Here is an 11,016-nt window from a genome sequence, read left to right as displayed (position 1 = left end):
AGGAGCAGCTTGCGGTAGCGGTCACCAAGCAGTTCCGCGTTGCTCTGCTCCTCCTCCAGCTCCTCTTCCATCTGCCCCAGGCGGCCCTCCAGCTGCCGCTTCTCCTCCAGAATGGCTGCTCTGAGGAGGCCGGAACGGGGCGGGGAGGGGTGAGGTGAGAGGGCAGGATGGCCGGAGGAGGCGCCCTGCCCCACACGACGACGGGCCACTCACTTGCTAAGGCTGCCGTTAGCCACCTCGTCGGCCATCTCGTCCCGCTCCTGCTGGACCTGCCGCCGGGCACGATCTGAGGCGGCCAGTTCCTGGGAGGGAGAGAGAGGTGGAGGTCAGCATGGGGGGGTGGGGGGTGCTATCTGGGCACCGTTCTCCTTGCTCCTCACTCCTCAAGACTCTGGGGCCTGATTTCACCACATGTGAACATGCCATCCGTGGAGAAGCTTGGAATGAACTTCAATCTACAGGCAGATGCCTCCTAAAACCTGTCTCCTGCGGCCCTGACCCTTGTCCTCCACGCCCTCCCCCTCAGCAAGGCCTCCCCGAGCTCAGCCTCTCCCTTCAAACCTGCTCCCCGTCCAGGTGTCCCCAGGCACTGGGCCTGACTCCCAGGTCCCTTCTTACCTCCTCTGCCCCCTTACCCCCCACAGCCCTGTCCATGTTGACCCTCTACTCCCTCTGCATCCCTACAATCCCAGCTCAGGCCTTGTCCTCTCTCCCCAGCCTTCCTGCCTCCAATCTCCCCCCTCCAGTCCATCCCCTTAATGGCATCAGAGCGGACCTGACCTCCCCTCTCCCCCTGCGTTACTCAGAACCCTCAAAGGCTCCCTAGTGCCTCAGGCCTAGCCTGATGGCCGGCCCACCATCACCGCCCAGCCTCCAATCTCCAGAGCCACGCCCACCACACCTGCCCCATCCCAGGGCCACGCCCATTCCGACATCACCTCCTGCAGCCGCAGCACCTCCGCCTCCAGCCCCTTGAGGCGCTTCTCACTCTCCCGGTTCTGGGCAAAGATTTCCTCCCGAGAAGTGCGCGACTCCTCTACCTCCCGCCACAGCTCCTTCATCTGGGCCTGGGCAGAACGAAGCGAGTGAGTGGACGCAGCCTGGTCGTGACTCAGGGGGAGCCCCTAACCTTGCCTCAGCCCTGCGGGGGCTCCTGAGTTCCCAGAGAACAAAACCTTGCAGCCCAGGGCCGCTTGCTGTGTGACCCTGGGCCAGCCCCTACCCCTCTCTGGGCTTCAGCAACCTCCAGTTTGAAAAAGTAGCAACTTAGGGGCGCCTGGGTGGCTCAATCAGTTATGCCTCCGACCCTGGCTCAAGTCATGATCTCGCAGTTGGTGAGTTCGAGCCCCGGCGCTGGGCTCTGCGCTGACAGCTAGGAGCCTGGAGTCGGTTTCAGATTCTGTCCCCATCTCCCTCTGCACCAACTCTGCTCATGCACTCTCTCTCTCTCTCTCTCAAAAATAAAGTAATACTGGGGCGCCTGGGTGGCTCAGTCGGTTGAGCGTTCGGCTCAGGTCATGATCTCACGGTTTGTGGGTTCGAGCCCCGTGTGGGCCTCTGTGCTGACAGCTCGGAGCCTGGAGCCTGCTTCAGATTCTGTACCTCCCTCTCTCTCGACCCTCCTCTGCTCCCGCCTTCTCTCTCTGTCTCTCAAAAATAAATAAAAAACATTAAAAATTAAAAAAAAATAAAGTAATACCTTAAAATTAAAGTAACCCTGAAATGGGTGTAGTATTTGGAGTCTGCTGTAGTGATAATGACGGGACATACTTCCTGATCGATTCCGTGGGCCAGGCCCTGTCATACATACACACTGACTCCCTTAATCCTTCCACTCCAGTTGGTGGGGACTAGTTTCCTGGCCGCTGTACAGACGGAGCAACTGAGGCACAGAGAGGTTCAGCAACGTGCCAAGGATGGTAAGTGAGAGTCGGGACTTGAACCCAGGCCATACGGCCCCAGGGTTTACTCGTCTGGTCCAGTCATTCTGCACCCCGTCCACACCACTGAGTAAAGACGCCAGTGGAAGGCTTCTCAATGACACTTAAAGAAAAAACACAAAGTAAATGTCCACTGCCATTAAAAAATAATAATAACCTACCGTGTAGAGGGGACAGTGAGGACAGCACTGGGCTCGGCACTAGCAGGACAATTATCATCGCTGTCATTCCTTGTTTGGTAGTAACAGCTTTCCAGTGCCGGTGCCTTCTCTCAGGGAAGGCGTGGTTGGCAATGGTTACTTTCTGGGGCGGGATCTTTCCAGCCCAGTGCTGCCCAATGGGAAGACACTGCAAGGACTCGCACTGTTTTACCTTGTCTAGTGGCCACATTAAAAAGGTAAAAAAGGAAGGTGAAATTACTACACTTGGAACACTGTATTTTTACTTAGCCTCACATATCCAAAATGTTATTATTTCAATTTGTGTATTTTTTAAAAGCTTGTTTATGTATTTATTTTATTTTATTTTATTTTATTTTAGAGAGAAGGAGAGAGTGCCAGCAGGGGTGGGGCAGAGAGAGAGAGGGGACACAGGTACCCGAAGCAGGCTCCTTGCTGACGTCAGAGAGCCCGATGCTGGGCTCGAACTCCTGAACGGTGAGATCATGACCTGAGCCGAAGTCAGAGGCTCAACCAACGGAGCCCACCCAGGCACCCCTATCATTTCCATTTATAATCACTATAAAAATTGTTGCAGTATTTTACTTTTTTTTCCTTTGATACCAAATATTCAGAATCCCACATGTAATTTCGATTTCAGCCCCACCGCACCTTGGATGTCCAAGCCGCGGGGGGCCGGCACCCACTGTATTGGGCGCTCCAGTTCTACACATTTAAAAAACATTAGACTTTACTTTTTTAGAGCACATTTAGGTTCATGAGGACACGAGGCAGAAGGGACGGAGATGGCCCCCACATGCACAGAATCCTGTCAGCACCCCTGGCTGAACGGGATGTTACAACTGATGAACGCACACCACTATCATTAAAAAAAAAAGTTAATCTCTACTCCCAACGTGGGGCTCGAACTCACGACCCCAAGATCCAGAGTTGCATGTTTTATGCCGGGAGCCAGCCAGGCCAGGCATCAGCCAAAAAAGAATTTTTAAAAACAACCAGCTATGTAACTTTCACATTAAAGGAGGAGCCCTAAGGCATTTCCATTTCAAAAATTAAATAAAATGAAGAACTTGGCCTTAGAACCTAAGCATTTTAAGTAAAGGAAATAAAAAAATGTGCAAAGCAGCAAGCCAACCTTTGGGGCCTGATGCTTACAAAGCTCTCATAGGACCCAGGGGGCGGAGCGACAGCGCCCTGCTCGCAGGTGGCCTGAGCCCCACCCCTACCTGCATCTTGCGAAGCTGCTTCAAGGCGTCCTCCTTGCCCTGCGCGGCGGCCGCGTTCTGGGCTTTCAAGTCCTCCAGCTCCACCTCCAGCTTCTTGCGCAAAGCCACGGCCTGGGCGCGCTGCTTGCGCTCCTCATCCCGCTCCACCTCTGCATCCCTCAGCTGCGGGGAGGTCGGAGGGGCGGGCTCAGGGGACAGGAGACCTGGGCTCCCTCTAGTACTAGTTACATGGACGTCCCCCTGCCAGCCGCTGCTGCCCGGACCTCCGACGCCAGGCCTGCTGCTCTCTGCCTCTCTACCCCCCTGAAGGATCCCTTCTCTCCGCCCCCAGGACCCCAGCTCTGGGCTCCTCCCATCCCCCAGCGCCCCCCCCCCAACCCTCGCCTCCGACGACGCCCTGCTCTCATGCTCTCATCCCTCCCCTCCAGCCCATTCCAGCCAGCTCCAGAGGGTCGTTCTACCCCCAGAGCTGACCTGCAACTCCCTGCCCCCCGCCGCACCCCGGAAATCCCTGAATGAATGGTGCAGACGACAGGAAGGCTGGGCGGGCAGAGTAAATGCATGAGGGAGAAAAGTCGTGGGTGAAGGAGTGTAGCTGGGCCGTGAGTACAGGGGCAGGTTGGGCGAGTGGGGGGACTAGGGGTTGGGGAGAGGAAGTTGCTGGAAAAGGGGGAGTTTGGAGGTGGAGGAGAGAAGGTGGATTGGTGGGGAGGCCGTGCGGACCAGGAGGTAGGTGGCAGGGTGGACGGTTGGTGCTGATGTCCGAGCGGGTATGTTCCTCGGTGACTGGGACACGTGTGTGGGTTGGTGGGTTACTGTGGGCGAATGGGCTGGGGAGCAGGAGGGCCTGGGGAGGAAGCACTGAGCGACAGGCAGGTGAGCTTGACCTTCAGTCCCTCTGGCTGCCTGCGGCCTCCGGCCCCCAGCCTGGCCGGCTGGTACCTGCTTAGCCAGCTGCCGCCGCCTCTCCTCGCCGGCCTCGTCGCGGCCCTGCAGGTCCCGCTCGTGCTGGGCCTTGAGGGCCTGCACGGTCACTTCCAGGCGCAGCTTGGCGTCCTCGGCCGCCGTCAGCTCATCCTCCAGCTCCGTCACCTGCGTCCGCAGGTCCCCGACTGTCTGTTCTGCCACCCGGCGGGCTCGCTCCAGCTCGTGCACCTGGTGGGGACAGGCGGGTGAGCTCTGGGCGCCTGCGGCCCGAGGGAGGGGGAGGCCAGGATCCGAGATCTGACCCAGGGCACAGTGAGGGGAGCTCCGATGGACATGGCGGGGCACAGCGAGTCCACGTGCACATCCCGTGTGTTTGTCCATTCATCTCCCGGATACCCAGTGCACCAGGTCTCGATCTGAGTCGTAAGACACCTCATTAATAACCTCTGATTGCAAGTTGTGTTCTGTGAAGCCCGTGAGAGTCCAGGCCAAGCGTGCGCTAGGTCGGCTGACTCACTCACGATGGATTATTTCTCGCGGGTTATGTGATGTTGCATCTGAGCTCACTTCATTCGGGCTTGATCTTTGGGGCTCCTGTGTGGTCAGGGTCGAAGGCATGGAGCCCCAGAGGGCAGTGCTGATTTGTGCCAGGCCCCCCAGGAGACGGCCATCCCACAGGCTATGGAGAGTTTTCTCTCACTCGTGTGTGGGAGGGCTCCCGGACCTTCCGGGGAGTTGGAAGTTAAAATCCCAAACGCCCTGCGAGGGCAGATCGGGGCTTATGAATCCTCTGCTCCTCCCCCATCCCCGTCCCTTCCTCTCCCAGGACCCTCCTTAACTGTCACCGCTTCGAGAAATGTCCCTTGACCTGTCAGGGCCCCTCTGTTATCCATGCTCCTGACCCTGAGCCCCTCCTCGGTCATTAGCCACAGTGGTCATTTAACATGAGCTGATGTGTCTTTCTGGGCACCGCTGGCCGCCACACTGGACTGTGAATCCCACAGGGCAGGGACAATGCCTGCACGTCCCCGCTGCCCAGCGACCCTCCTGGAAATTCTCATCGGTGACAGGGTCTCCCTCCTGCGCTCGGAAGGGGCCGGCTGGGTTCCCCTCCTACTGGGCCAGGCACCTGCTAATCAGCTATGCTTAGTGGAAGGAATTAAACTTTCTCCCACAAAGTAGGCCTTTGGAGGCGCCACAAATAACTCGACAGTTTTCCCAAAGTGGTTCGGGTAGGAGCTGGATTTTTGGCTCTCGCGTCCCTGGAGCTGCAGGCCAAGGGTGGGTCACGGGGTGAGGGGTTCTCTCCAGATCAACCCTGGAGCATGTGCAGAAGATAGAGCCTTTATCTGATGTGCCCACGAAGAGGGCGTTGTTTGGCAATGAGCAAGGACGTCAGCAGGGCGTCAGCCCTCACCGAGGTCCGTGCTGTCGGTGCCTCCCATCGACTGTCCCTGGGCCTGGCCTAGCTGCTGCTCCATAAAGATATTTATCTATTTAATTTTTTAAAAACGCTTTATTTTTTTCAGAGAGAGAGAGAGAGAGAGACAGAGTGAGCATGAGCAGGGGAGGAGCAGAGAAAGACGGGGACAGAGAATCTGAAGCAGGCTCTGCACTGACTAGCTGACAGCACAAAACCCTAGGCGGGGCTCGAACTCATGAACTGTGAGATCACAAGCTGAGCAGAAGTTGGACGCTCAACAGACTGAGCCACCCGGGTGCCCCTCAGTAAAAAGCTTTACTGGGCAAACCAAGGAAGGATGGGGTAGGGGGTGTGGTGGAGTTTTCAGGAGGCTTAGAAGTGGCTGGGTGAGCAGGACTGGGACAGGCCTAGGGACTCCTCATTGGCCCGTGAGTCAGGGAGGGAGCCAGAGGCCTGGGGACCCCACGGGGGCCTGTATGTGCTCAGTGGGGTGCAGGCTGGCAAGGTCCTCACACTGGGTGTGTGGGGTGTGTGTGCATGGTGTGGGTGCATGCAGTGTGCGTGTGTGTGCATGGCTTGGGTGTGTGCACTGTGTGTGTGTGTGTGTGTGCGCGTGCACTGTTCATGTGTGTGCATGACGCGGGCGCGTGCCCTGTGCGTGTGCACACACTCATGTTTGGGAGTGGTTCTCAGGCTGCTGTGGTAGATTCTCCTCGCGGTCTGAGTGTTTGTACACGCATGTGATGGGCGGTTCTCATGCTTGGTGTACATAGAAACAGTATGTTTAATGCAAGATTCTCCTGTTCTGTGTGCACGAGCCTGTTGAGGAACGGCTTTCCCACCGTCCTGCGTGGAAGTCTGAACACGTGTCCGGTGGGAGGTTCCCCTCGCTCTGTGAATGCTCTTTTTCTTTTGAGAGAGAGAGAGAAGGGGAAGAGAGGCACAAATAGAGAGAAGTAGAGAGAAAGAGAGAGAGAGAAGGGGGCACGAGCTCCCTATAGGGGAGTCGAAATCGTGCACTGTGAGATCACGTCCTGAGCCGAAGCAGACGCTTAACGGCTGCGCCGCCCTGGCGCCCTCACTGCATGTTCCGGGAGCACCGCTGTTTGGTGCAGTGTATGTTCCGGGAGCACCTGTTTGCTCACTGGCTCTCCTCCCATCGCTGCTCAGCATGAACGCGTGACCGAAGGCTGGTGCTCCCCATGTCCCATGCGTGAGAGCACACACGTGTGTCTGCGTCTCCCAACGGGAGGTGCCCAGGCAGCTGCCCGCGTGTCTTGGGGAGTGGGTCCCCCATCCCCCATCGCCCCCCCTTCCTCAACTCACGTTCTTGCCGACGTCGTCCTTGCTGCTCAGCAGGGCGTCCATCTCGGCCCGCAGGGCCCGGTTCTGCCGCTCCAGCTCCTCCCGCGCCTCCTGCTCCTCCTCCAGCGCCCGCGCCAGGGCCAGGGTCCGAGCCTCGCGCTCCCGGCCCTCCGCCTCGACCCGCTCGCGCTCCTCCACCGCCCGCAGCGCGGCCGCCTTCTCCTCTGCCAGGAGCTTCCGGGTGGGGGGAGATGGGGTGGAGGAAATAGGTTAGCTGAAAGGAGTATATGAGCCGACAGGGCCAGAGAGAGAGAGAGAGAGAGAGAGACGCGGACAGACAGAGGTGGAGACACAAGAGGGAGGCAGTGGGATGAAAGTCGCCGCTGTGGCCCAGCCCAGCCCCGCTCCTGAGTGGTACAGACTGACCAGCCCCTCACTCTAGAAACCCAACGCACAAAAAGATGTTTCTTCCTCCTGGGGTAGTGGTAACAAAGAGCATGTACATCATTTTTTAAAATGTACTTCAGCCTTTGCTTTTTTTTTTTTAAGACGCAGAAATAACAATAAGCAATATTCCTAGGCAATAAAAACAGCAAGATATGCCGAAAGGGGAAAGAATAGGACTCAAGAGTCAAGAGAAAAATCAGTCTGTGGAAACAGACCAATGGATGACCTCCACCCTGGGATCATCACACAAGGACTTTAACTACATTTAGTAAATGTCAGGACCAGATGGATACAGTGGGTAAAGACCCAAGGTTATTTCAGGAGGGATTTGAAAGTAAAACAGACCCTGCTAGAAAGGCCAGGGCTGAAAAACATCATACGTGAAATGAGCAAGTCATTGGAGGAAACTGAGAGCAGACTGGACACGTTAGAAGAACCAGTAAACTCGGAAACAGGTCAAAATAGGGGCTCCTGGGTGGCTCAGTTGGTTAAGCTTCTGGCTTTGGCTCAGGTCATGATCTCATGGCTTGTGAGTTCGAGTCCCACGTCAGGCTCTGTGCTCACAGCTCAGATCATCTGTCCTCTCTTTCTCTCTGCCCCTTCACTGCTTTCTTTCTTTCTCAAAAATAAATAAACATAAAAAAAAAAACAGGCCAATAGAAATGACCATGATAGAGAAAAAAAGAAAGAGTAAAAAAGATCATAAACAAATTAACCGAGCTTAGTGACCTCTGAGCATCAAGCAGTGAGAGGGACTATTTGGAGTCACACAGGAAAGGGGAAGAAAAACGAAAGGAAGAAGTAAAACTGTCTTTATTCATAGAAATATGGTCACCAGTGAAGAAAATCCAATGGAGCCTATAAGAAAATCTGACACATGATCATAAAGGAGTTCAGTAATAAACTGTCAACATATGACCAATATAATCAAAATCAATTGTATTTCTATAAACCAGAAATCAGAAACTGAAATAAAACAGAACCACTGAAAATAGCATCAACAATATGAAAGGCTTGGGGAAAAAAATCTGACAAAAGATGTAAAAGATGGACACAGGAAACTATAAAAACATTCCTGAAGGAAAGGAGATCTAAATAAACGGACATGTTCCCAGACCAGAAAACTCAGCATTATTAGGATGTCAGTCCTTCTGAGATCAATCTGTAGATTGAACATGTTCCCAAATCAGAGGATTTTTCTTCTAGGTGTAGAAACTGACAAACATTTAAAAATACATGTGGAAATGTGAAGGATCTAGAAGAAATTAAACAACTTGGAAAAAGAAGAAAAATCTGGAGGGGCGCTTGAGGGGCTCAGTTGGTTAAGCTTTCGTCATGAACTCGCGGTTTATGAGTTCGAGCCTCGCCTGGGGCTCTGTGCTGACAGCTCAGAGCCCGGAGCCTGCTTTGGATTGTGTCTCCCTCTCTCTGCCCCCACCCTGCCTTGCTCGTGCTGTCTCAATCAAAAATAAATACATAAACCTTTCGGGTGGGGGGGGGAAAGAAGGAAGAAGCATCCGGCTCTACCCGCCCCTCCCCCCAAGTTCACAGCCGAGCTGTGACAGTGTGCAATAACACGCAACGACTGCGCAAGCGCGGGAGGGCACCCAGCTTCCCCACCGGCCACCTGCGGGGCCCCACCTGGTCGAACTTGCGCTGCTTCTTCTCCAGCGCGCTCACGAGCTGCCGCTGTTGCTCCAAGTCCACGGTGGCGTCGTCCAGCTCCTGCTGCAGCCGCCGGCGGCCCCGCTCCAGCCGCTCCGCCGCCTCCGTCTTCTCTGCCAGGCGCTGCGTCAGGGCCTCGGCCTCGCGGGCCGCCCGGCGCCGGGCCTCCTCCCCAGCCTCCAGGGCGCCCGCCTCCTCCTCCTGGCGGCGCCGCCACTCCGAGAGCTGCGGGGAGGGGTTGGGGGGAGAGAGTGGTGTGTGGGTGGCAGGTGTGGCTGCCACCTAGGTGGTGCCCCATTTCCCGGATGGGGAGACTGAGGCCTGAAGAGGGAAATGCCTCGCTGCGCTGGGCTCTTCGGCAGCGGAGGAGGGTGAGGTTGTGAGTTCTGTGAACCTCAGCGTCTCCTGGGGATCACAGGTATTCCTACGGGGACCCAGAGGTTGAATCAGCCTTGGACTCCGCCCTGGGGAGGCCCCAGTCTGACGGTGGAGACTAAGTGTCAGGGTCGGGGTGGTGGAGGCTATGGCAGAAGCCGCATGGGGGCCAAGGGAGTCCACAGGAGGAATTTAGAATCTTGTTTAGAACATTCACGAGAGACTTCCTGGAGGCGGGGGCATTTGAGGTGGATCTTGAAGTATGCATAGGAGTCTGCCAATTGAAGAAGGATGCTGACGGGCATGCACTCATCACTCATTCATTCAACGGGCCTTTCTCCAGGCCTCCCAGGGTCGGGCTCCATGCTGGCCCATGCTGAGGACCAAGATCGAATTCCGAGGGGGTCCCACTCTCCAGGAGCACCCAGTCCAGTGGGGGGACCCGTGGGCAGTGACAGTTTGCAGCCTGAGGTGACTGGAATGGGAACGAGGAAGAAACAGGGCATGGGAGCTCAGAGTGGGGGCTGGGGGGTAGGGACTTCCCGCAACAGGAGAGGCCGCCGTTAAGTCCTGAAGAGTGAAAGGGTTTGTCTTGTGAGATGGGGAAGGAGGTGTGGGATGAGCCCCCCAAACGTAGGGCTGAGAGGCGCAGGCTGGGTCCTGGGGGCACTGGGAGCAGGGGAGAAGCGGGGGCAGCTCTGTGGTGGAAAGACGGCATGGAGGACACGCTGGAAGGGGAGAAACGGGAGGCAGGGAGGCCCGGATGCGGATCTGGGTGGCAGACAAGAGACCTGGGCAGGGTGGGGGCTGTGCGCGGAGCAGGGGTGAGACAGAGCCGGCTGGGCTCAGCACCGACAGGTGGAGGGCTGACGGAGAGTCAGAGATGGGAATGGGGGTCTCCCGGGGTCGGGCAGCACCTCCAGGTCTCCCTCCAGGACTGCTCACCTGGGCCTGGGCCGTCTGCAGCTCGCGGCTCGCCCGCTCCCTGGCGGCCGCCTCCTCCTCCAGCTGCTCCCGCAGCCCCGTCGCCTCGGCCTCCAGGCCTCGCACCCGGGACCCCAAGGCCAGCTTCGCCCGGGTCTCCTCTTGCAGCAGCTCCTGCAGAGGGAGGGGAGATGGCGGCCAGGTGAGGGCGGCGGCGAGGAGGCGTGGGGGGCCGGGGGCCGCGGGGCACCGGCTCACCTGGGCGTCGTGAAGCTGGGCCTCCGTGCTGCTCAGCTCCTTGCTCAGCCGGATGGCTCTGGACTCCGCCTCACTCAGGGCCCCAGACACGTTCTCCAGTTCAGCCTGCGGGGAAGGGACACCTCCCAGTGGCGGCTTCCACCCAGCTGGCCCAGCCGCCCCTCCCCCTCCGGCCCCTAGCGCTCTGGGCTGGTGGGGGTGGTGAACGGGGCACCTGTGCAGGGCCTGCTTCAGATCCTCTGTCCTCCTCCCTCTCTGCCCCTCCCCTGCTCATTCTCTTTCTCTCACAAAATAAATACATACAGTTAAAGAAAATTAAAATTTATAAAATCTTTTTTTTTTTTTTT

General features: G+C 57.0%; 1 protein-coding gene across 1 annotated transcript in view; it reads right to left on the bottom strand.

Annotated features, from left to right (window-relative positions):
- Positions 1–11,016, bottom strand: part of MYH14 (myosin heavy chain 14) — a 74,325-nt gene that overhangs the window by 8,789 nt on the left and 54,520 nt on the right. The window contains exons 30-38 of the mRNA XM_029924355.1: positions 10,670–10,774; positions 10,433–10,585; positions 9,089–9,337; positions 7,022–7,234; positions 4,288–4,500; positions 3,346–3,507; positions 939–1,067; positions 214–302; positions 1–120 (exon numbers count right to left, since the gene is read on the bottom strand). Coding sequence (XP_029780215.1) covers positions 1–120; positions 214–302; positions 939–1,067; positions 3,346–3,507; positions 4,288–4,500; positions 7,022–7,234; positions 9,089–9,337; positions 10,433–10,585; positions 10,670–10,774 — 1,433 coding nt within the window. The remainder of the gene's footprint in view (positions 121–213; positions 303–938; positions 1,068–3,345; positions 3,508–4,287; positions 4,501–7,021; positions 7,235–9,088; positions 9,338–10,432; positions 10,586–10,669; positions 10,775–11,016) is intronic.

This window comes from Suricata suricatta, chromosome 16 (assembly GCF_006229205.1).
Source record: "Suricata suricatta isolate VVHF042 chromosome 16, meerkat_22Aug2017_6uvM2_HiC, whole genome shotgun sequence".
In the NCBI taxonomy this organism is placed as follows: domain Eukaryota; kingdom Metazoa; phylum Chordata; class Mammalia; order Carnivora; family Herpestidae; genus Suricata; species Suricata suricatta.
Note: the sequence above shows the minus strand (reverse complement) of the source record. Positions and strands in the feature narration are given on the sequence as shown.